This window comes from Polypterus senegalus, chromosome 6 (genome assembly GCF_016835505.1).
Source record: "Polypterus senegalus isolate Bchr_013 chromosome 6, ASM1683550v1, whole genome shotgun sequence".
Taxonomy (NCBI): domain Eukaryota; kingdom Metazoa; phylum Chordata; class Cladistia; order Polypteriformes; family Polypteridae; genus Polypterus; species Polypterus senegalus.
In genome coordinates, this window is record NC_053159.1 from 77,944,562 (window position 1) to 77,971,372 (window position 26,811).

A 26,811-nucleotide genomic window follows, 5' to 3' on the forward strand; every position below is an offset into this window, starting at 1 on the left:
ATGGCAACATAGTAGGCGCTCAGCTTTTTCCTTTACTACAGAAAACATGAAAGCCAAGAAAGAAACTCAAACTATTCCCAAACTGACAAAATATCATCAAGATTTACTAGAAACAGTAAACTCTTTATATACACATTATTCATGCTACATTATGATGTCAATAATGCAACTGTTAAGGCTTTCTAAGAAGAACCACTTTACTGTCTTGCATAAAAGGGTGTGTCCTCTTTAACTGAAATCAGCATCTTCGACACATGAATCAGATGTGCAAACAGATGAACATCCAAAGCAGCAGATACCTACGTGACAATCACCCATTAAAAATGACTGGACACTTGTGGCAGATGTGTTGCAGACAAGCGCGCTGCATACCAGTCACAACAAGAGCAACCTTGCTGTCTATATGTAAAGCTGCCAAGATGACTTGTTGTTCCTAGCATTTCCAATGGGCTGTTCCATTGCATGACTGCATCAATCACAAGTTTTTGTTTTGGCAAGCAGGCACAGGCAATATATCATTTGAAAATAAAACTATCATCTATATTGTCTCTCGCTTGTTGTTTTGTTCCAGTTTCACCAGATAAACTCCAATATTTTTGTCCATTGTTTACCTTACCCAACTGTCCTCTGACAGACGGGCTTTGAATCTATGCCTAGATCATTGTTTTTCAATTGCCAGCGTGGCAAAAATTTCATTCCGGTGTGTGAAAGAGTTATTACCGCTTATAAGCCTAGATCATCAAGCAGAGTGGAGCGGGACAACACTGCCTGGGACAATGAGAATAGGTAGTAGTGTGTGGGATACATACTCTCCGCCAAGGAGATATGGAGGGGGCAGGTTCATTCTTTTGATAGTACGTCGTTTTGCTAGTATTGTGTCAGCTTGCCTGTCGACAACACGTGCATATTGTTTGCAAATACCATAAAAAAGTATTTCAGAAAGCAAATTATTTCTTGTGTCATTGTGATGTAAAATGTTAAAACCTATAAAATGAAAGAAAGAAAAAAAAAACCAAACCTTTTAACCTTCTTTAAAACTGAAAACAATCAGAAGTAGTGATGATACCAAGAGTAAGCCAAGTACAAGTGCTTCAAGTTTAAAAGAAAAGGTGAAAAACAAATGTGTTGATACTTCGACATGTATGATAGAAACCAAAAATGAAACAAAACTTTTTTAGGCATTAAAACTACTTAGCGCTACTTATTTTCTACTAGCTGTTAGTGTGAGAAGACTTTCTCAGCCCTATCACTGACACCTGTAAAAACAAAACAGAGAAACCGAATGTATGTTAATGCAGCGCTTCGTCCTTTCACTCAAAACTTGGAGGCAAAACTGTAGCCACGGTTATAAAGTGTTCCTTGCAAAGAAGCAATAGCAGATGTGGGACTAGATTTATTTGAATTAAATATTGCTCTCTCTAAAACTTTTACCCTACAGTATGACTTTTCTAACAGAGTATGGTTTGAATTTGTTACATCTAAATAAATATAGCATGCAAGTGCACCTCATTTCTGTCCCATTCTTACAATTATCAGTTCATTTTCAGTTCTATATTATATATATATATATATATATATATATATATATATATATATATATATATATATATATAAAATTGATTATCGAATTGGGTCATTGTGAATCAGAATCAAATCTGGACATCAGTGCTGATACCCAGACCTAGTAATTACCAACTGTCTTCACAAAACCGAATGCTGAATTATTTGTATTGTGAGAGAGTGAACAGTTGGTAGCATGCTGCCAGACGAACACAACGTAATCTTACAAAAACTGCCTCAAGAAAAAAACCAGCAATGCTAGGAACAAAGGGATGGAAGAAATGTCACATGTGATGTCACCAGGCTAGCAATATTTTTGCAGAGAACAGGAAGTATAGCTTGTACAGTGGTGTGAAAAACTATTTGCCCCCTTCCGGATTTCTTATTCTTTTGCATGTTTGTCACACAAAATGTTTCTGATCATCAAACACATTTAACCATTAGTCAAATATAACAAAAGTAAACACAAAATGCAGTTTTTAAATGATGGTTTTTATTATTTAGGGAGAAAAAAAATCCAAACCTACATGGCCCTGTGTGAAAAAGTAATTGCCCCCTTGTTCAAAAATAACCTAACTGTGGTGTATCGCACCTGAGTTCAATTTCCGTAGCCACCCCCAGGCCTGATTACTGCCACACCTGTTTCAATCAAGAAATCACTTAAATAGGAGCTGCCTGACACAGAGAAGTAGACCAAAAGAACCTCAAAAGCTAGACATCATGCCAAGATCCAAAGAAATTCAGGAACAAATGAGAACAGAAGTAATTGAGATCTATCAGTCCGGTAAAGGTTATAAAGCCATTTCTAAAGCTTTGGGACTCCAGCGAACCACAGTGACAGCCATTATCCACAAATGGCAAAAACATGGAACAGTGGTGAACCTTCCCAGGAGTGGCCGGCCGACCAAAATTACCCCAAGAGCGCAGAGCGACTCATCTGAGGCGTCACAAAGACTCAGGACAACGTCTAAAGAACTGCAGGCCTCACTTGCCTCAATTAAGGTCAGTGTTCACGACTCCACCATAAGAAAGAGACTGGGCAAAACGGCCTGCATGGCAGATTTCCAAGACGCAAACCACTGTTAAGCAAAAAGAACATTAGGGCTCATCTCAATTTTGCTAAGAAACATCTCAATGATTGCCAAGACTTTTGGGAAAATACCTTGTGGACTGATGAGACAAAAGTTGAACTTTTTGGAAGGCAAATGTCCCGTTACATCTGGCATAAAAGGAACACAGCATTTCAGAAAAGAACATCATACCAACAGTAAAATATGGTGGTGGTAGTGTGATGGTCTGGGGTTGTTTTGCTGCTTCAGGACCTGGAAGGCTTGCTGTGATAGATGGAACCATGAATTCTACTGTCTACCAAAAAATCCTGAAGGAGAATGTCCGGCCATCTGTTCGTCAACTCAAGCTGAAGCGATCTTGGGTGCTGCAACAGGACAATGACCCAAAACACACCAGCAAATCCACCTCTGAATGGCTGAAGAAAAACAAAATGAAGACTTTGGAGTGGCCTAGTCAAAGTCCTGACCTGAATCCAATTGAGATGCTATGGCATGACCTTAAAAAGGCGGTTCATGCTAGAAAACCCTCAAATAAAGCTGAATTACAACAATTCTGCAAAGATGAGTGGGCCAAAATTCCTCCAGAGCTGTAAAGACTCATTGCAAGTTATCGCAAACGCTTGATTGCAGTTATTGCTGCTAAGGGTGGCCCAACCAGTTATTAGGTTCAGGGGGCAATTACTTTTTCACACAGGGCCATGTAGGTTTGGATTTTTTTTCTCCCTAAATAATAAAAACCATAATTTAAAAACTGCATTTTGTGTTTACTTTTGCTATATTTGACTAATGGTTAAATGTGTTTGATGATCAGAAACATTTTGTGTGACAAATATGCAAAAGAATAAGAAATCAGGAAGGGGGCAAATAGTTTTTCACACCACTGTACATAGCACCTAAAGCATATCTAGCACCTAAAGAATAGGGATGATACTTCTGGATGGAAACATTCTATTTATCCTCAGCAAGCCCTTGTGGTAATATTCAGTCTCATATATACTCTACATCTTAGTTATCCCAAAGGACTGAAAGACACTTTTGAATTTTTTCAAACAATTTTGCTTAGTTTGGAAGATGGCAAATTGTCATCCAGACTGCAGACTCTCAAGAATGATTTGATGGTATATATCTAGAAACTGATCTGTGAAAGTGTAAACAATATTGATGTCTAGCCTTTAGAGAATTGCATTGAAAAATTGCACTTTTGGCACTTAGTTTGATATGTAATATACCGAGTCACAGTAGTTGTTAAATGTTGCCTGTTTCACTCAGTTTTACCACAAATGTTGAGCTTAAACCAACAAGTGAGCTCACTTTTTTATTCAACTTGGAAGAATTTAATATGTTCATAAACAATATGTTCATTTAATATGTAATGTAGCAATTTCTATTAAGCTTTACAAATAACATGCACTATTTCATGACTACCTGTAGACTTGTCCTTTGTTGGTGTCATTTTACAGTTTAACTTGAAAAGACAATTTCAAATCCAATACTATTAATGAGATGTACACGTATTAAATTGTCCTTCAGTCTGAAAATTGCTAGAATCTGTAGCACAATGGGGCAGTTGGGAACACTAAAATCCTGTAATCCAGAGCATTTGATCTGACACTGATGTAGAGGTAGCCATAAGAAGTAGAAAGGGTTAAAATGTAAAGAATGCTGTTATTTTATGCAACCTGTTGCACTATATCTGTGTATGTTTTGTATTTTTATTATAGCACTTTATTAATGTTGCAGTAAATAATGTTCAGATAAAACTTTTGAATGACAACAGTACATGCCTGAGTTTAATTTAATTAAAGGTGTAATTACAACTAATAAATTTTATCTTTAGATAACTCGAAATGGGCAATGCTTAACTTAAAATTTTTAAGTTACACTTTCTTAATTTGATCTGATCTGAGAATTTTTAATTATTATTACATATTACTAAAATATTTGAGCATAAATATGCAGTAATTTAATTTAACCAGAATTAAATATTACAAGGTTTGAAAAACATTTTAAGTTAATTAACTTAACTTTTTGTGGCAACTTATTGCCTCATTTTTTTTTTTTTAGTTTTGCTAACTTGTTTGGGTTTACAGTTTAGTTATTATTACGCTATTTAAATGCCTAACATGTCCACTCTGTTTCTTTCAATATGGAAAGGGCTCAGATCTTTGAGGTAGTCTGTACACATACCTGCACAAAAAAACATTTGCAGCAGGTACCCCTTGATATCAAAATAACAATCGCATCATAAGTCTATTATTCACATACAATAAATAGGCAGATGTCTAGGAGATAATGGTTATTCTGTATTTACATACTTACCAGCAAATATTCTTCACAGTCATGGATTTTGTTGTGACTCAGATCCAGAGACTTCAGAACATTCAATAAACTCTGAATAAAAAACAAAGTACTTATTTACCGCAGTTGTTTAAAGCATTCACAAAGTTTAGAGCTTTTCCAATATTATATGTAAATTTATTAAAAGCATTCAATCCATCACTGCCTGAAGCAATGAATGGAAACAAGTAGTTGACAGCATTTGTCTGTTAAAGACTCACCAATGAGTTGTCAAGGGCTGTAATGGCATTGTAACTGAAATTTAAAGTGTGTAGTTCCAACCATGGTAGTGCTGAACTTAAATCTCCTCCACAAAGAGACAGAAGCTCCTGTTTGTATAAAGAAGAAAAATGTTCAACTGAAATATAAAAAAAACAGACCAAAGAAAGTATGCCAATAAAATTACTATACACAAAAAAACTTTCATTTTATATTATACTTCCACTTCATCATGAACAAGGCCACTACACATTATCATGATGAAATTGAAAAATAGTTCTATATACTATATACAACACCCATAAAAAGTCACTCACCAAACCATCAATGGTACAACCAATTGGTTTTAGAGGTCACAGAATTAGCTCAAAGGAATTTCAATTGCTTAAAAAGCACAAGTCAGGACATGGACACAAAAAATTGAAAGTCACTGAATTTCCCTTGGCGTCCTTTTAAATCAATCATGGGGAAATGGAAAATGTGTGGCACAGCTATAAATCTACTCAGAACAGGCTGTCCACAAAAACAGTAATTGTGCAAGAAGGAGACTAGTGAATGAAGCCACTAAGACACCCATGATAACTCTGAAGGAGTTACAAGCTTAGAGTGATTGTGCATACAACTGGTGCTTCACCACCACTTCGTTGCCACCGGTTTATGGAAAAGGGAGGCAAAGAAAAAGCCACTGTTTTAAAAAAAAAAAAATAAAAAAAAAAATGCACATATACTGTCTGATCTATTCGTTTTAAAATACGGGTTTTTATCAGCATATATTCTCATTATTACTTAGTATTACTAGGGCGCTATCTGTTTGTTTTATTGTGCTTAATTACTTTTCTTTCTTTTTTTTCTAATTATTTGATCTCTACCCTAAACGAGACTGTTCAATATCATACCCTTGTTTTATTGTTATTGCTATTACTGCATTAAGACTTGTTATGCTTATTCCGGACACATCTTTAACACCATCACCCGGGTTTATTATCTGGGTGTATCATCTTAATGCACTAAAATTGCTGAAGACTATATATATATTTTAAGTGCAAAATTCTTTTTTTTTTCTTTTTTAAAGACTATATTGGTAATAGATATCTCTATCTTTTAACTCTAAAGCCACTGCATGGGGCTTGTTTTGCTTTGGATGTGCTCTGTCTCTGGGTATGTCAGAGGACTGGGACTGTGTGAAGTGGGTTTTAGCCTCACTTGGGGAGGCAAAAAGGGAGGGTGGGGGTTAAGGGGAAGAAAGAGAGCAGGCTTGATCTATACCTAATCTATCTATTAATCTTTATAATTATAACTACCAACGTAATAATAAGCTGCATGGCAACAACTCTAGGGGAAATAGGAAATTAAGACCTAAGCTGTCTCACTTCCAGTTAAGACTATAAAATGACATCAAAAACTCAGAATCAGTGTCTCCATGATGGGACAGTTAACTTCGTAAGCTGGAATGTTAAAGGCCTGAATCACAATTAAAGAGAAAGAAAGTACTCTTCACCTAACAGGTCTAAATGCTAAAATAGTATTTTTACAGGAAACCCACTTACTAAGCAAGGATCAGTTCCGGCTGCAAAAAGACTGGACTGGCCAAATGTTCCATTCTAGTTTTACAAAGAAAACTAGAGGTGTGGGAATTCTCATACATAGAACAGTACCATTTGTAGCATCAGATGTAGTATTGGATCCTGAAGGGAGATATGTAATGGTCATGGGAGACTTATCTAATTGTAAAATGATTTTGATAAATGTTTATGCACCTAATGTTGATGATAAGGAATTTATACAAAATTTATTTGCATCCATTCCCAATCTGAACACTCATAAAGTTATAATGGCTGGGGACTTTAATTGTGTTCTAAATCCACTTTTAGATAGGACTTCCTCCACAGGGGAACGGCATCTAACACTGCAAAGATAATTACAAAGTTTATAACTGATCACAACTTATCAGATCCCTGGAGGTTTTTAAACCCAAATTCAAGAACATATTCTTTCTACTCACCAGTACATCATTGCTACTCAAGGATTGATTACTTCTTTATAGACAATAACTTCTTGCCTAAGATTAAATCTTGCAAATACGATGCTATTGTTATTTCTGACCATGCACCTATGATCTTGGAGCTAAAATTACTAAGCCCCATACACTCACCCCAAGATGGCCTCAACCCGCTTCTATTAGCTGACGAGAATTGTACTGAATTTATATCCAAACAAATCAAATTCTTTCTAGAGACAAATACATCAACCGAAATCTCTGCAGGAATACTCTGGGAAACTCTTAAGGCCTTCTTAAGAGGCCAGATTATCTCATATCTTTCCCACAGAAATAAATCCGAAGCCAAGAAAGTAGCAGAGATAAAAATTAAATTACTAAAATAGATGAAGAACATGCCAGACTACCAAGCGAGACTCTACATAGGAGGAGGCAGGCTCTACATTCAGAATTAAACCTCTTGACAACTAAAGAAACTGAACAACTAATCTACAAATCCAGACATCATTATTATGAACATGGAGAGAAAGCTAATAAGCTTTTAGCTCAACAAATTCACAAGCAAGAAGTGCAACGCAATCTCGTAATCACTAACACGAACGGAGATAAAATCATCGAACACAAAAATATAATGCACACTTTCAGAGACTACTATAAATCCCTATATACTACTGAGTTTAAAGAAGACAATACACAATCTAATGCATTTCTGGATACATTACAGATACCACAAATAGACGCTTTTAGTGTGGAGGAACTTGATAAACCTCTGGCATTATCAGAATTACTAGATGCTATAAAGTCACTCCAAGGTGGAAAAGCAGCAGGCCCTGATGGCTACCCTGCAGAATTTTACAAGAAATTCTCTGCTCAGCTAGCTCCCCTCCTATTAGCAACATTTACAGAAGCCAGAGATAACCAATCTCTTCCTCAAACCTTTCGCCAAGCACTAATCACAATGTGCATCATACAGACCAATTTCACTTCTGAATAACAACGTTAAAATACTCTCTAAAATCATAGCTAGAAGGATGGAGAAAGTGCTCCCCTCGGTAATATCACAAGACCAAGCTGGATTTATTAGGGGCCGACACTTATCTTCAAATCTTCACGCCTGTTTAATGTAATATACTCACCAACTAAATCAAACACCCCAGAAATATTATTATCATTGGATGCAGAAAAAGCATTCGACATGATTGAATGGAAATACCTTTTACTACATTGGAGAAGTTTGGGTTTGGCCCAACATTTGTGCATGGATTAAATTACTGTATACTAACCCAGAAGCTTCAGTTTGCATCAACAACATTTGCTCAGACTACTTTAAACTAGAACGTGGCACTAGACAAGGATGCCCTTGTCACCGCTGCTGTTTGCATTGCCATTGAACCACTGGCAATACATTGTCGAAATACTGATCAGATAAAGGGGATTAGCAGAGAAGGACTGGAACAGAAAATCTCATTATATGCAGATGATATGGTACTGTATATATCGGACCCAGAAAATTCTGTGCCTGCAGTCTTAGCAGCACTCACAGAATTTCAAAAGATCTCTGGTCTCAGAATTAATCTGAATAAAAGTGTACTCTTTCCAGTGAATTCTCAAGCATATAATATTAGATTAGACACCCTACCTTTTATCATTGCAGAACAGTTTAAATACCTCGGGGTAAACATCACAAGTAAACATAAAGCTCTTTATCAACAAAATTTCATCGTCTGCATGGAAAAAATTAAACAAGACTTGCATAGATGGTCAACCCTTCATCTCACACTAGCTGGAAGAATTAACACTGTTAAGATGAATATTCTTCCTAAGCTCCTTTTTATTTCAAAACATCCCAATATACATTAATAAATCATTCTTTAGCAATTAGATTCAACAATAACCTCATTTATTTGGAATTCAAAACATCCACGCATCAAAAGAGCGACCCTACAAAGACAAAAGGCAGAAGGCGGCATGGCTCTACCTAACTTCCAGTTTTATTACTGGGCAGCAAATATACAGGCGATAAGAACCTGGACACAAATAGAAGAACATACACAGGCTTGGACCGCAATAGAAGTAAAATCCTGCAGTACTTCTTTGTATTCCTTGCTCTGTGCTCCAATAAACACACGTTATCGGCAATATACAAATAACCCAATTGTGCTCCACTCACTTAGAATCTGGAACCAATGTAGAAAGCATTTTAAGACGGAGAAGCTTCTATCTGTGGCACCTCTGCAAGAGAACCACCTCTTTCAACCTTCACAAACATATGCAGTTTTAATATCTGGAAAAATTTGGAATTAACTTGCTTAGAGATCTTTATATAGACAACGTCTTTGCATCCTATGAACAATTACATTCCAAATTTAACATTCCAGCTACACATTTCTTTCACTATCTTCAAATCAGGAACTTTGTTAAACAGAACCTTCCAGATTTTCCTCATCTTGCACCCTCATCCATGCTGGAAAAATATTGCTCAATCTTAAGGACTTAGACTCCATCTCTACAATATATAAAATCATTTTACAATCCCTCCCTTTCAAAGATCCAAGAGGACACTGGGAAAAAGATCTCTCAATTAATATATCAGAAAAGGAGTGGAAAGTAGCAATGCAGAGAATTCACTCGAGCTCCATATGCGCAAAGCATACAATTATACAACTCAAAATTATATATCGAGCACATCTGTCTCGACTAAAACTCTCCAAAATGTTTCCAGGGCATGATCCAACCTGCGAACGTTGCAACCAAGTCCCAGCCTCACTGGGTCACATGTTCTGGGCCTGCACCAAATTAACATTATTCTGGACAAAAAATTTTAATTACCTCTCAGACTGCCTTGGACTTAAAATCCCTCCTAACCCATTAACAGCTGTGTTTGGGGTTCTTCCAGAGGGGCTTAAAGTGGAGAAAGACAAACAAATTGTGATTGTATTCACTACATTTTTGGCACGCAGACTTATTCTGATAAACTGGAAGAACCCAAACTCTCCTCTTTTAAGTCAGTGGGAAACTGATGTGTTATATTATTTGAAATTGGAAAAATCAAATACTCAGTTAGAGGATCTGTACAGACTTTTTCAAAACATGGCAGGATTTAATCAGTAATATTTTAAAATAAGTTCATGAAGCGCAGAGAATTTATTAATTTAGGTATGTTTACAAGCCTTAAATTTTACAGCGTTTGGCTTCTTTTTGTAAAAATTTGACTGCTTTGTATGGATTCCAATAAAATAAAAAAAAAAAATGCACATAAAGTCTCAGCTAGTTTGCCAGGAGGCACACTGTAGATCCTATAGTCAAGCAGAAGAAGGTTCTATGGTTTAATGAGATCAAAACTGAGCTTTTTGGCCATCAGGACTAAATGCAGTCTTTTGGTCAACAACTGCACATTATCAAAAACACACCATCTCGACTGTAAAAAAAGTGGTAATGGATGAATCATGGTTTGGCGATGTTTCTTTGCAACAGGCCCTGGTAGGTTTATGAGGGTAAAATGAATGCAACAAAATACAGGGAAATCTTGAAGGAAAATCTGATACAGTCTACAAGAAACCTGCAGCTTAGGGGAAGATTTGTTTTCCAGCAAGTCCATTACCCCAAGCATAAAGGCAATGCTACACAGGAATGGCTTAAAGACAAAAATGTGAATGTTCTGGAGTGGCCAAGTCAGAGTCCAGATCTTAATCCAACTGGGAATTTGTGGGTGAACTTGAAAAGGGCTGATCACTAATGATCCTGATGCAAAACTGACAGCGCTTGAGGAATTTTTCAAAGAAGAAAGGGCAAATATTTCATCATCCAGATGTGCAAAGCTGATAGGAACCTGTCCACACAGACTCAAGGCTGTCAAATCTGTATCTACTAAGTACCGACTTAAAGGCACAGAATACTTATGCCACCATTTACTTTGTGTTTTATATTTGTAATTAATCTGGACCATTTTGCAGAGACCCATTTTCACTGTTTTAAACAAACTGTGAAAACCTGCAAATGTTTATGGGCACTGCATGTACACATTCTTCTATATCTGTATTATTTTTAATAAAAGTTTTATTTTATTGGTTTTGCAAATTCCATTAAAACAAATTTATTTCAGCAAAGTAATCAGATACACAATGCTTTAATTAGACACACAAATATCATACCATAACTTGTAAAGCAAAACCCAATCAAAATTACATCCTATCAAACACCAGGATCTCTGGTCCTCAGATAGTGACTGTTCAAATACAGCTGAACATTTCCATTATGTCCAAACTTTCTTTTGCTTTCAGCAGGAAAAAAATACTGAATGCTGATCTAACTCTAGACAGTAATGCTCCTAAACCCATTGATGTAAGGATGCAAAACCAATATTTGCATATAGGCAGAAACAAAAATCCCTTTCACCAGTTTTTTTTAATCAGAAGTAACTCCATTATTCAAGTGGGTAATATTGTGCCTTTTTCTGTAATACATTTGAAAATAAACTGATACCTTGAGATACGAGTTTAATTCATTCCGTGACCAAGCTAAGTCAAAATGCTTGTATCTCAAATGAATTTTCCCCATTGAAATTAATTGAAATGAGATTAATTCGTGCCAGCCCCCAAAAACCACCCCAATTTTTTGTTAAATGCTTTCAACGTAAGAAAAATATATTTATAATGAACAAATATTGTAATACATAAAAGAGAATCTAAAGAAATAAACAGAAGTTGGCGAAGCCGATTAGTGTATTGTAATGTTTTTTCTTTCACTTCACTTTTGCTTAATTTAATTTTCTTCTTCACTAGTTTTTTTTTTTTTTTTGTTTGCCACGCTTTCACTTTCATTCACAGGACATTTCAATAGAAACCTGTCCAAGGAGCTTTGTTTAGTCCTCCCCTTTGGAATGTTTCTGAAATGAGTTAGGCAAGTGTCATTAAATAGTGCGGCTGCGCGATCAGTTGCAACTTTTTCAGGGTGTTTCTTTTCAATAAAGTCAGGTGTTGGGCAAGTGTTATTAAATAGCGTGGTTGCGTGATCAGTTGCAACTTTTTCAGGGTGTTTCTTTTCTTTAAAGTTTGAAACATTTTCCCATATTGCAAACACTTCCTTTATCTCACTTTAAGAGATAACCTCCTCTGCGATACCGATCTCCTGCAGAACCTCCGTTCTGCGTCTGTAGATCCGTCAACTCCTCTGTCGTCAGTTCCTCAGAATGTGTGGCGACAAGCTCTTTGATGGCTGGTATTTTGAATTTTGGCTCGTAACTCAAGGCAAAAAATCTACTTAGTGATGGCTCGTATCTCAAAAAACTCGTACGTTGGGGCACTCGTATCTCAAGGTACCACTGTATATAAATAATAATACTAACAGCAAATTTAAAATAGTGGTATATCAATCAAGTAAAATACCTGCTATCATTTAAGTAAACTAGTATATGAATATCAAATTAAAATATAAGAAGTGAATTTAATGTATGATATACATGGGAATTCTCCCAGCAGAACAACAAATTGGGGGAGATGCTATAATCATAGGATGATTTTAACATAGGATTTATAAAGACCAGCAATGGCGAAATGCACAACATGCAGTGAATAAACTTAACTTGAGTATATTCATAGTTTTAATACTTTTTCTGTACGTTTAGCATTTGTTTGCTCAGCAGTTGATGCACTTGCTGCTTCCTGAGCAGCTCTTCATTTCTCCACCCTACCTGCCTGCTTCTTCCCTTCTTTTGTCAGCATCTTTTCATGTTAAAACTGATCAGTGTTTGTGTTGTAATTACTTTGTATGTTTGCTTTAATTTTTCACTTAAGTCTTCAATCTGCCTCAAGAATGATTTAAGATATGAAGGGGTAGGGTAAATGACGACAAAGGTGGTAGGGATGAGAACGGCGGCCATACGCATGCACCCCACGGCCATCGGCCGTGGCCCAGAGTGGATTCTACAATAAAAAAAATTAAAATAGAAAGATGAATAACCTTGGATCTCAATCATAACATTGAAAGTGGACAGTATACATCACGTAGTATATGTGTACCAAATTTCAGGTCAATGGGTCAAACAGTGTGCGAGCTACAGGTGATTTAAAATCCTGGACAGACAAATGAACAGCCACGGTAGCATATTATATATGAGGATTATCTCATCATAGCCAACCTGATTTCTCACCATGTGCACATTCCAATTTATTCTCCAATATTTTTTTCCCCCTGTAAGTAAACAACAATGCTTAAAATTAACACTAAAAATAAAAAGTGAAATATTATCTGCACTGTTGAATTTGTGAATTCAAAACAATTCGGGATATTTTAACTTAAAGAAACTCTTTAAAAATGTTTTTGTAATAACATGCTTTTAGAATCTGGTTTGACAGATAATCTTTCTGCTGGGTTCTAACATTTGCTATTTTAAGATTAACATTTCTATCATTATCTGATAATATTTAACCGATGAGATAATTGATTCAAATTTCAACTGTTACAAACTCCTGTTACTTTAATTGTCCAAATCTTTTTTTTTTTTTTTTTAACATTTTCCCTAACTTTAGACTTCCTATGTGAAATCAGACTTCTCAATTTTACACTGATCCATTATTCAAGATCTCCTGAAAACAGCCTTTGTTGTTCTATTTTCAAAGCATCTTACATGAGTGATTAGATTTTATTACTACTTTTTTCATTACTACTTGGACTGTGTACACATCCAGAATTAGAAACTTTACTGAACTGGCATTACTTCAATTCAATTCAATTAATTGTAACTGAAACACTGCATTACATTCACCAATGTATGCTTTCAGGGTGTTTGTCACCTGTTATGAATTACAAGAAACGGAGTTGGTATTTAAATACCAAACAACTGATATAAACTTATCGTGTATAGATTCATGTCACAGCTGTTCATTTCCTTTCTGCCACATCACCCTAAAAAGCAGTTAGTCGTAAGAAATCCTGATAACTTTGCCAAAGATGCCACTAACCATTTTTTTTTGCTTCATTGACACATATCACATCATAAACTTTCGAATAAGACCAAGATCAAGGTTCTAGCCAAAATAACACACACATAACCCAAAAATCTTACGTGGCCAGCACTTGACTTTTGCCATATTTACAACATCAGTATGGCATATAGTGTTAATTAACCAAAATACAGAATATGCCACATGCAATACCACTGAAATTAACTTCACATTTTTATCCACTTTAAAAGCTAATCTATTAAAAAACAATTTATATCATTATGTAAATAAAATGCAAAATATTTGGACTTACAATTTTTTTATCTGAATTTTAAAAAATAATGAATCAAAGCACCTGTATCCACACAAAGTTTGTATTAATTTCTTTAGTCATAGTTTGTTTCATTTAAAATGTTAAAATGTAAAAAATTAAGCAGTCAATGTCCATTATGAAACTGAGCAGGTCTGGGTAAAGAGAAGGTGCCCACTTCAAAACTCGACGCAGGAAAACTTTTTGGAAAAAAAAAAAATTAATTCAAATAAGTACCTGCTACAGACTACCTATGGCAGCTTATTCCCACCACCCTAAAAATTTTATTTATTTATTTCATTATTTCACAGATTTTTGCTGATGCAAATAACACTGTGCATAGGAGTGCTTCGGTGATCCTGCAACAGCTATTAAAGAAGAGATTAAGAATGTACGTAGGTTAATATTATGTAACAAGAACTGAACTAAAGTCACAGGTATGCATTTAGTTTTAATCAGGTTAAAATTTGCTGCAGATGTTTTAACATATCTGCGGTGGGTTGGCACCCTGCCCGGAATTGGTTCCTGCCTTGTGCTCTATCTTGGCTGGGATTGGCTCCAGCAGACCCCCGTGGCCCTGTGTTCGGATTCAGCGGGTTGGAAAAGGGATGGATGGATGTTTTAACATATGTTGACTGGAAAAGCAGATCTAGGATTCCTACCTGAAAGAACCAGGGTCTGCATGGGGTTTACATGTTACTCCCTTGTATTTATTTGACTGGTATCATAGCATGTGCTTAACTGTGGATGACTACATGTTTGAATATTAACTCCTGGAAATATGTACTACAAAAAATATACAAGTTTAGTCCTCCTGCATGTGATGCGAACTAAATAACATTCATCTCCTTTCTCCATCCCCAACCTGAACACCCAAAATTTCGAGGTATGAACAATAGCCACTGTATCACTAGATCACATCGTTTCAAAATGTCTGGCAAATAGCTGGATTAAACATAAAATATACTTTGCTGATAGGCTTCTTTAACTATACTGTATTGCACAATGCACACTCTCTTCTAATTGGCTATGCAATTTCATCCCGCCTGCAAAGGATCAGTGCACTATCCACAATGTTTGTTTCTTGCTTTACACCCAATTCTTCTGTTATAATCGGTGACCTCCTGTGTCCACAAACTGGGCAGATTAAAATTATGTCTCAGTACAAGCAGGATTAAATGTTTACCTACATGGTCTTCAGTTCAGGTTTTGTCACTTGATTACATGCTACACATGTGCTTAATCTCGCAGTCAATAGCTGTCACTAGACAGTCAAAGCATACACTTTCACAATGTTATCTTAGGGAAATAACACAATAATTATTTTGAAACAGTGTAATGTTTACTACAAAATAATTATTTTTCACAAATCTTTTGTCTTTTTTTAATCTATATATATATATCATCTAATTTAATAAATACATAAATTTGAATCATTACTTATTTGTCATTAAGAGTTTAGCTACTGTGACTACTGCATTCCAACTTCAAAAGCTCAATCTATGGACTGAACTCAAAAATATTAAAAGCCTTTCTTTTAAAATCCTAAATTTGAACGGTAAATTTTGAAACTTGTGAGCAGTGGTTTGGTCATTGTTGGTATCAGCTTAAAAAAAATTGAGCTTTAAAAGCTTAATGCTGAATAATGAAATTAATCAAAAATCACCTCTTAAAACAAACATAGCATGCCAAAAAATATTCATTAGAATAAATCCATTAATTTTGAAGTTAGTGTCCACAAACATTTAACCACAGACACACATCTTTTCAAAAATTCTGATAATGTGTTCCAAGGATATCAATATGTGCTTTTCCGCTGAACATCCAAAATAGATTTTCGTCATGAAAACAGTACTTCCTCCAGACACAAAACATGGAGAAAGTAAATGAAATTGAGATGCACTGTGTCATAGTCAACATTCAAAATCCCAACCCTTCCCAATTTAGAAAGGTGTCTAAACAAAAAGCCCCTTATAAAACATTCCTTACATTATTATATTGCTAATAAATGGTATATTATGTTTGGCTTACTATTTTAAAGTGAGCTAAAGGCTGGGCAAATTTTGTTTTCACAATGAAAGAACAAGCACAAATAAAATAATGTTAAGTAGGCATGAGAAGCAAACTACCAAAAGTCCAAAATGATACTAAAAAAATATTATATGCCACAGGTTTCTGAAAAGATCAAATTCTAGTTAATCAAGCAGGATTTAATGTGGAACAAACACTGAAAAATTAGAGGGTTGCTACTGGAACAAGGAACTAAATGGAAAAACTCTACCCAAGCTGCCATTCAGGTGTTCCTTTCCACTTGTGGATAAAAGTTAAACAAAAGCCATCATTTCCCCAAAATCTGGCTTGGCTCCTGTGGTAGAGAAGCAAGTACTAGTACAAAAATGTTTATATATAGATGAGTGTTGTTTAGCTGCAAACTATGAGAGACACACCTGCATGACACTGATAAAGTATTGACAAAATCTTTTTTGTATGATATCATACACTGGTATTCCTTGTACAAACAGACTTCATAATCTTAAAAGCCAAGATTTACCTATCTTTAGTTTAACTTAGTTGTATGGATAATGCATTGTAAAATGTCATCAGCTTCCACAAAAATCAGTGTAGTGTGGCTAAAAGACAAATGGCCAGCAATGCAAGATAGCCAACCATTTCCCAAACAAATGAGAAATTAACTAAGCAGACTACTTTTGGCTTGTATTGGACAGACTACATTGCCATTTCTATACAATTCCCTTCTAATTAAATAGATGATTAGGTTTTGCGACTTTTAGATCATTACATTACACAAAATTTATAGAAATTAGAAATTGTTTTGATAACAGTTTCTTTTCTGTTTAGTTACTTTTTTGCCTATTTGTCAAAAAAGGAAATTCAAGCACAATAGTACAAAGGCATTCATAGGAATGTTTAGAGAGTTTATATAAGCCAAGACTCCCTTTGCAAAAAAAAGCATAATTCCCCAAACATAATCAATATCACAAAACTTCTCTAAGCATGGTGCTAAACTTAAACCTTTATATGATTATCTTTCCAACCAGTCCCCCATTTTCTCAACCCAATTAGTCTAATTTTAAACCTGGATTCTATTAAGCATTAACCAGCTCTTAACAGAGATTTTTCATTCATACTTTATGGGATTTCCGATTCATTCAGAAATACTTTGATCAGGCTATACCCTCACACTGGAAGTACTCCCATGTCCAAAATAAAAGTAGCTGCGAGCTGGTGTTGGATGAAAGAAAGACAAAGCTCGTCTGGAGGAGTGGAAATAGAGAAAAAGAGAAGGAGAGGAATTGTGTTGTATGTGTGAGTTTCAAAGCCTTTTTTGTAAAGTATCTGTATACAAATAAACCTTTTTAGTGTACAGGGACTTGTATCTGTGACGTGCTGTCTGGGGTTTGGCATGCTGCAATGCCCCCTAGTGGTCAATACATTAAGACATTAAACTACTAAGAAGCTGCCACCCAAATGGTTTCATTGTTATTGGATTTGTTGTCACAAAGTTGCTAGAAAATGTATATAATGTTATTTACCTTGCAAAACATAAACCATTTGCTTAAGTTCAGAAAACAAAGTTTAAAAAAAAAATGAATATATAAATACTGACTATTCCCAGATCTGAATGAGGAGACAAAGGCTTTAACCTTGTTAGCAACTGGACCAAGAAACGTTAAGCTAATAAACATGCACATTTTCAGGCAATTTAAACAGACAAATTGTATAAGGGATGCGACTGTCGTCGCCTTACTTCTAGTGACTGGGTGCTCCTTGAACAGATGAACACTTCAAGCTGAGAATACACTGCCCTTAGACCCTCAAGGCAGTGGGGGGGAATCCGCTTCAACTTGCAAAGAAATGAAAGATATTTGCAATAAAGTTACACAAGTTTAATTTCATGTAGTTTTTGAAAGCAAAATGATTTAGATATGTTACAGCAGATGAGCATGGGTTCCTTTAATCAGCAACGCTACAGTTTTAATAGTGTTTAGAAAACTTACTTTAAAAAAAAAAAAAAGAAAAACAAGTTTAGCAAACTAATCTAATTCTTAAAAATAAAAGAAACCTAAATCTGACCATTTATAATCTAATATTCACTAGAACTTTTCTTTATTCTGTTTATAAAAATAACCTCAAATCCAGCCTATATAGGATATTATATACAAAACTAGCAACTTGCCGCGCGCTACTCTGCGCGTTGCATGACCACAGTTAAATGACTCAATCGTAAGGACCTCTCGTCGGGTGTCTCATTGGCACGCTTTTGCCTCTTTCACGATCACGGCGTAATCTGTCTTCTCTCTCTGTAGGGGTTTCAGTTGCCTTTCGTTGTGCGGCAGAGACGCGTCGTTGAGCTAATCTGTGTGAATGCTGAGTGTTCGTTTCTTGCGAGCGACTGTCATGCCTTTGCCTCTGTTTCGTGCTCACACTGTAATGTGTCCTCTCTCGCAGCAGCTGGTTTAGTTGCGTTTCGTTTTGGCATTGTTCTGTAAGGTCTCCTCCGTACAAGTGCACATGGGTAGCTGAAGACGGAAAGGCATAGTGAAACACACGAATTGGTGACCAGGGGAAAAATCTGACTCAGACGCGGGGCTCGAAATACTCAAGTGCACATGTTATTTATAATTTAATTTTTTTTTTTTGTTATGAACTTCCCCAAAAGAGTTGATCCCTGTAAATAGTTAATAGTATATCAACAATATAATCTGTTGTAGTACGGGCAGGCTAATTAGCGTCACACCTCATAACCTGCATACACCACGTGTTTGGCTGTAACACCAGAAGCGCGGTGGATGCTGTAAGGGCTCATTTATACTTCACGCTCAGAACGAGTACGCGTCCGCATCATGGCTGCCACGCGTTCCCAGCGTTCATTTCATGCGTCCTCTGAGCAGGTCCCAGAAATTAACGCGACGCGTGCGCGAGTTGCAGTACCAGCAAAAAGTCGGGGGGCGCAGTGTGCTAAAAGTCGGAACGTGACGTCAGAGTCTCTGTTTACTATCTACATGTGACAGCAAGCCTCTATGGAGATCCTTCGGGGATCGATGTGTGCGCTTTGCTGTTTGATGAATGGTTCAAAGTGTTGAAGCAAAATGCCGACATACAGATGCATTCGTGGTGCTTTTATATTCAAGCGTCGCATATTCCCGATCGTAATGACACGATACATTTTAAAAGTCTCATATACTATCTTTTGTGCCGTCTATTTTTTATTTTTTTACTTTACCTGCTGTCAGGTACAAGAAGCTCGTAGCGATGAAAAACTGGGATGACGTTTACGATGGTCTGCTTTAATAATAAAGTAAACTACGAGGTTAAAGTGGACATTTCGAGATTAAAGCCGAAATTTCCACTTTAATCATAAAATACACGTTTTCACCGAGTCTTTTATTTTTTTCTCAGTGGCTCAAATACAGCGCTATACATTATGTTGGCGATGTGAAGTTGGAAAAAAAAAAAATAGACGGCACTGAGAATTTTAAAATGTATCGTCACATGTAGATAGTTCCCGAATGTAATGACACGATACAGTTTAAAGTCTCACATACCAGTGTCTTCTTTTTTAATTTTTTTTATTACCGAATTACATTCGGGAACTATCTACATGTGACGATACATTTTAAAAGTCTCAGTGCCGTCTATTTTTTTTTTTGCAACTTCACATCGCCAACATAATGTATAGCGCTGTATTTGAGCCACTGAGAAAAAAATAAAAGACACGGTGAAAACGTGTATTTTGTGATTAAAGTGGAAATTTCGGCTTTAATCTCGAATTGTCCACTTTAACCTCGTAGTTTACTTTATCATTAAAGCAGACCGTCGTAAACGTCATCCCAGTTTTAATCGCTACGAGCTTCTTGGACCTGACAGCTGCGGCAAGCAGCAAAAGATCACCACACAGAACAAATTAAATGTCTGATATTCCAACTCTCTGCACATTTAGAATCTTTAGATTCATACTTGATATCACTTTCATGATGAAATGCATTAAAGTGTGTATGTTACATTTTACATATAATTTCATTTAAATAATGAATACTGTTAATAATTACACACATGGGGGTGACACGGTGGCGGAGCAATAGCACTGCTGTCTCGCAGGGAGTTACGTTGCTGGTATTCCCTGCTTGTATTCCACACTGTGCTCCGGTTTCCTTCCAAAGATTAGCAGATTTGGTGCCGCTAAAATGACGCTAGTGTATGTGTGCTTGTATTCACCTTGCGATGAGCGGAGACTTCGTCCAGGGATTGTTTCTCAGTCGTGCCCAATGCTTTTTGGAATGGACACATCCCTGGATTGATGGATTTAATCAATAAACATCCTTTTCACAGATATTGCGGTAAGGTGTTATCGGAATTTAATAGGTGTTTTAGGCAGTTCACAACACAGAGAAGCCAAACATGTTCTCACCGTGATAATATCTCGCACTGCCACCTGGTGGACTCCTCCAGATTTACGTAAAATGCAGCGCAAGTATAAACACTACAACGCTTGCGTAGCAGGAGCGTCCGCTGCAGCATGCGTCGCGTCGCGTGAAGTATAAATGAGCCCTAAGGGTAGGTTGTGGTTTCTGTTTCTTTCGTGATTTTTTAATTTCATTTTATTGATTATTTAATAGGCAGAGGGGAGAAGACGTTAATGTGACGCTCTGTCTATTTCTTTACTTTTGTTTTGAAAAGATTTTCAGGAACAGGAAAAATAAAAGCAAAGGGGAAAGAACGGAGGGGGGGTAAGCAGGAATTCTGAGAGGCTTTTCTATGGGGTGGCTATACAGCCAAAAGGAACGCGGACCCGGACCCGGCGCTGGGATTTTATTGTATAGATAGTTTCCAAGAGGGAAGTATCCTTATTTACAGTGCATCCGTAAAGTATTCACAGCGCATCAGTTTTTCCACATTTTGTTATGTTACAGCCTTATTCCAAAATGGATTAAATTCATTTTTTTCCCTCAGAATTCTACACACAACACCCCATAATGACAACATGAAAAAAGTTTAATGGAGGTGTTTGCAAATTTATTAAAAATAAAACAAACTGAGAAATCACATGTACATAAGTATTCACAGCCTTTGCCATGAAGATCAAAATTGAGCTGAGGTGCATCCCGTTTCCCCTGATCATCCTTGAGATGTTTCTGCAGCTTAATTGGAGTCCACCTGTGCTAAATTCAGTTGATTGGACATGATTTGGAAAGGCACACACCTGTCTATATAAAGGCCCCACAGTTGACAGTTCATGTCAGAGCACAAACCAAGCATGAAGTCAAAGGAATTGTCTGTAGACCTCCGAGACAGGATTGTCTTGAGGCACAAATCTGGGGAAGGTTACAGAAAAATGTCTGCTGCTTTGAAGGTCCCAATGAGCACAGTGGCCTCCATCATCCGTAAGTGGAAGAAGTTCGAAACCACCAGGACTCTTCCTAGAGCTGGCTGGCCATCTAAACTGAGCGATTAGGGGAGAAGGGTTTTAGTCAGGGAGGTGACCAAGAACCCGATGGTCACTCTGTCAGAGCTCCAGAGGTCCTCTGTGGAGAGGAGAACCTTCCAGAAGGACAACCATCTCTGCAGCAATCCACCAATCAGGCCTGTATTGTAGAGTGGCCAGACGGAAGCCACTCCTTAGTAAAAGGCATATGCCAGCCCACCTGGAGTTTGCCAAAAGGCACCTGAAGGACTCTCAGACCATGAGAAACAAAATTCTCTGGTCTGATGAAACAAACATTGAACTGTTTGGTGTGAATGCCAGGCGTCACATTTGGAGGAAACCAGGCACCACTCATCACCAGGCCAATACCATCCCTACAGTGAAGCACGGTGGTGGCAGCATCATGCTGTGGGGATGTTTTTCAGCGGCAGGAACTGGGAGACTAGTCAGGATAAAGGGAAAGATGACTGCAGCAATGTACAGTGACATCCTGGATGAAAACCTGCTCCAGAGCACTCTTGACCTCAGAATGGGGTGACGGTTCATCTTTCAGCAGGACAACGACCCTAAGCACTCAGCCAAGATATCAAAGGAGTGGTTTCAGGACAACTCTGTGAATGTCCTTGAGTGGCCCAGCCAGAGCCCAGACTTGAATCCGATTGAACATCTCTGGAGAGATCTTAAAATGGCTGTGCACCAATGCTTCTCATCCAACCTGATGGAGCTTGAGAGTAATGGGCGAAACTGGCCAAGGATAGGTGTGCCAAGCTTGTGGCATCATATTCAAAAAGACTTGAGGGTGTAATTGCTGCCAAAGGTGCATCGACAAAGTATTGAGCAAAGGCTGTAAATACTTATGTACATGTGATTTCTCAGTGTTTTTATTTTTAATAAATTTGCAAAAACCTCAAGTAAACTTTTATCATGTTGTCATTATGGGGTGTTGTGTGTAGAATTCTGAGGAAAAAAATTAATCCATTTTGGAATAAGGCTGTAACATAACAAAATGTGGAAAAAGTGATGCGCTGTGAATACTTTCCGGATGCACTGTATAATATTAAGTAAATATATCAATGATACGACAGCACTTTTAGAATTATGCAATGTTGTGAAAACAAACAAGAGAGACAAAAGCATGATATCTAAATTGAAGTTTAAAGAATCTACATATATCTATATCTATATAAACACACACATACACACATAATATGTGTGTGTGGGTGTGTGTGTGTGTGTGTGTGTACATTTGCTAAAAGTATAATATAAAGAACTGCGGTGGGTTGGCACCCTGCCCAGGATTTGTTCCTGCCTTGTGCCCTGTGTTGGCTGGGATTGGCTCCAGCAGACCCCCGTGACCCTATTCGGATTCAGCGGGTTAGAAAATGGATGGATGGATAATATAAAGAAATGAGAATTTTAATTTGATGTAATTAACGTACAGATCCCAGGTAAAAACTGACGATATATTGCATTGTCACTGGAGACAAGTACGCATAATGTTTAAAGGAAATTGGTTTAGTGGGTGAAAAATTGATTGCAAAATCTGATCCAGACAAACTGAAAAAATACAAATAAAAAAAGTTTTATTCCAATTGCTTGGAAGCAAGGATGAGGGCATTTTCTGTAAAAAGTGTCCGGATTGATAAAAAAAAAAAACATTTTCAGTACCTTCATTTCGTGCACACTTTGTTTTATAGATTTTATTTTAAATCAATAATTTTTTTAAGTTTACCCACTAATCTACACTCAATAACCAATAATGACAAACTGCAAGCATGCTTTCAGAAAGGTTTACAAATTTATTAAAAATCAAAAACTGAAATCTGTCATTCATAGAAGTATTCAGACCATTAATTCAGTCTTATTGGCAGCAATTACAGCTTTAAGTCTTCTTGAGCAAGTCTTAAAAATTTTGTACGACTGGATTTTGGCATTTTAGTTTTCTCTAGGTAGATCCTCTCAAACTTCATTGGATTGGATGGGAAGAGTCTGAAACTTCCATATTCAGGTCTCTCCACAGTTTGTTCTATGGGTTTTAGGTCTGAGCTTTGGCTGGGCAAGTCAAGGACAGTCGCCGACTTGTCCCAAAGCCACTCCAGTGTTGTCTTGCCTGTAAAATTCAGATCACTGTTATGCTAAAAGGTGGACCTTCAACCCATTCCGAGGTCTCATGCATTTTCAAGCAGGTTTTCTCCAAGGACCTTGCTATATTTGGGTACATCATGCTTTCCAGTTCTGACCAGTTGTCCTGTTCCTGTCGCAGACCACTACCCTGCTTCATCAGAGGAATTGTATTAGACAAGTGATGAGCAGTGCCTGGTATTCACCAGGCACAATGCTTAGAGTTCTGCCCAAAGAGTTCTCAACTCTGATCTCATCAAACCTAATAATGATTTCCTTATGGTCTTGCAGTCCTTAAAATATCATTTTTTTCTTGCCCCTTTACATTAAATGTACAACTGTGGGAGAACTGCCGAGATGGCAGTCCATCCAACAGGTCCTCCTTATCTCAGCACAGGACTTCTAAGTCTCTGTTACAGTGACATCCAGTTCTAGGTTGCCTTCCCAACCAATTCCCTTGTTACCCATGGTTACTCAGTTTGGCTGGATGTCTAATTCTAGGAAAAGTCCTGGTGGTTCCAAACTTCTACCTTATTATAGTTATTATTGAGACAACTGTGTTCCTGGGAGCATTTATAGCTTTAGAAATGGTTTCATAGCCGTATGCATTCATGCCTCAGGACAATTGTATGTCAAAAATTCCTTGGACGTAATGGCTTTTTTAAATTTTTTTCTCCCAATATGTCATGTTAATTGTGACACCTTAAATACACAGGTGTGCGTCTTTCTAAATAAATGTCCAATCAATTCAACTTTCCAAAGGTGAACTCCAATCAAGTTCTAGACTCAACAAGAACAATTAAAGCAACCAGGATGCATCTAACCACAATTTGGAGTGCCACAGCAAATGCTCCGAATACTTATTTAAATGAGAGATTTAAGTTTTTGATTTTTAATAAATTTGGAAACCGTTCTCAAAACAGTTTTTCCACTTTGTCATTATGCATTATTGAGTGTAGATTGATGGGCAAAAATGACATTTATTCATTTAAAATTAAATCTAATAACACAATAATGTGCACAGTAAGTCATGGATTCTGAATACTTTAAGTCTACTGTATCAGCAGTACTTGACTCAGAAAGTGAAAAGAGGTTTCTAAACAATATCTTTGCAGGGTTATCAAAATATTTTGAGCTTGACATATTTAAGAAAGACCATTCAAATAAAGTATTTTTTAACATTATACTTATTGTAAAGTTCATAAGTACTATCTATGCTAATCAAAATGTTTCATCTTCCATGTGCAACCATTGTTATGTAGAAGACTTCACATCTTTATTACTGGCACAGCATGTCCCATGGAAAGAACACTTTGAAGGAACAGCTGTTACTCACCCGGGGTAGATCTGGAGAACAGGAAGGGGTGTGGTATCTCTATGAATTCACAACCTCAAAGGAAATCAAGGATATACTGACTAGTTATACAGACCTTTTGGGCCGGGTAATCAACACTGACAACTGTACACAGTCAACATCATAAAAAAATGTGTACATGATCTTGCTAGCACTGGACTGAACACTGAATTTCTTTGATGCTGGAGAATCACCATGGTTTAATTGTGTTAACTGCAGGCATATACGGTCATAGTTTTTAGCGTTTTTGTTGACTTGGTACTGAAACAATACAAAAAAAAACAAGTTTCTAGTATTTGTGATCTATAGTGTAATTCATATATTTTTGTGCACAGGAGGCAATCTTGGTATTTGTGATCTATAGTGTAATTCATATATTTTTGTGCACAGGAGGCAATCTATGGTTGTTTACAAAATTATCAGTACAGAACACCCCTTTCAGATTCTGACTCAAATCCTTTTACTTATTCCTCATAAAGGCTGAAAAAGGACAACAAAATATTTTTTACTGAAATTAACAAAAATATTTATCAATATGTTAGATTTTAGAACGTGCTGCCCTACAGGCACATTAAATATACACTATAAAAAATGTTTGTCAGATGTCTTGAGAGGAAATTATATTCAAGGATATTATAATTAATATGTATACCTCCAAGCATTTCAGTGACTTAAAAGGGAGAATTTTCACTGGTGACTGGAGCTTTGATCCAAGAGGATTAACCAACTGTAGAAAAGAAAAAGAAAATGTAGAGGTGAATGACACCATCTGCTGGACACAGTGACAAAGTATACTTGAATATAGTGAACTATAGCCAAACAGCATCAATATTGACAATACATTTTTAACTCTTCATCTCATCACACTATCTACATTCAAAGTGTTGGAGACCCTTAATAAAAATGTACTTCTCCTTTTATGTCTTAGTAAATCCACCTTTATAACTGTGCATTTCAAATGGATATGTTAATTATAACCATCATATCTACTCAGGGAAGCTGTTAAGAGTAGAAGGTGAACGAGCACTTTTAAATTAAATCAGAGGCAATTGTTGTAATAATAAACTGTATAGGTAGAACATATTCAAACCCACTTAGATTGCAATAAAGTGTATTACTGGTTATTAACAGATATCGTTCAAAATTTGGTTCTATTACTATTTTCAGGATTATCCTTTATTTGGGACACCGTTAAATTCACATTTTGCTAAAATATGGCACACCCTGAAGCAATGTTCCCTCTAAGGAGTAGCATATAGTGAGCAAAAAACATTGTTTATGAGCGACATTTTGTTTAAGCCAAAAATTTATGAGCACCGATTTTCGCGATAAGTACGAGTGACGCTGTCGGAATGAGCGATCGTGCGGGAAGTATGAGCGACGCTCTGAATTCGTGTGAGCGATCACTCACACACTCAGCTTAGAGGGAACATTGCCCTGAAGTATACTTGTAAAAACT

The 26,811-nt window shown here is 36.6% G+C and overlaps 1 protein-coding gene across 6 annotated transcripts in view; it reads right to left on the reverse strand.

Moving 5' to 3' along the window:
• Positions 1-26,811, reverse strand: part of LOC120531198 (serine/threonine kinase 11 interacting protein) — a 136,995-nt gene that overhangs the window by 84,041 nt on the left and 26,143 nt on the right. For all 6 annotated transcript variants that reach the window (XM_039756387.1, XM_039756384.1, XM_039756388.1 and 3 more), the window contains exons 4-7: positions 26,005-26,079; positions 18,203-18,298; positions 5,189-5,296; positions 4,950-5,021 (exon numbers count right to left, since the gene is read on the reverse strand). In XM_039756387.1, coding sequence (XP_039612321.1) covers positions 4,950-5,021; positions 5,189-5,296; positions 18,203-18,298; positions 26,005-26,079 — 351 coding nt within the window. The remainder of the gene's footprint in view (positions 1-4,949; positions 5,022-5,188; positions 5,297-18,202; positions 18,299-26,004; positions 26,080-26,811) is intronic.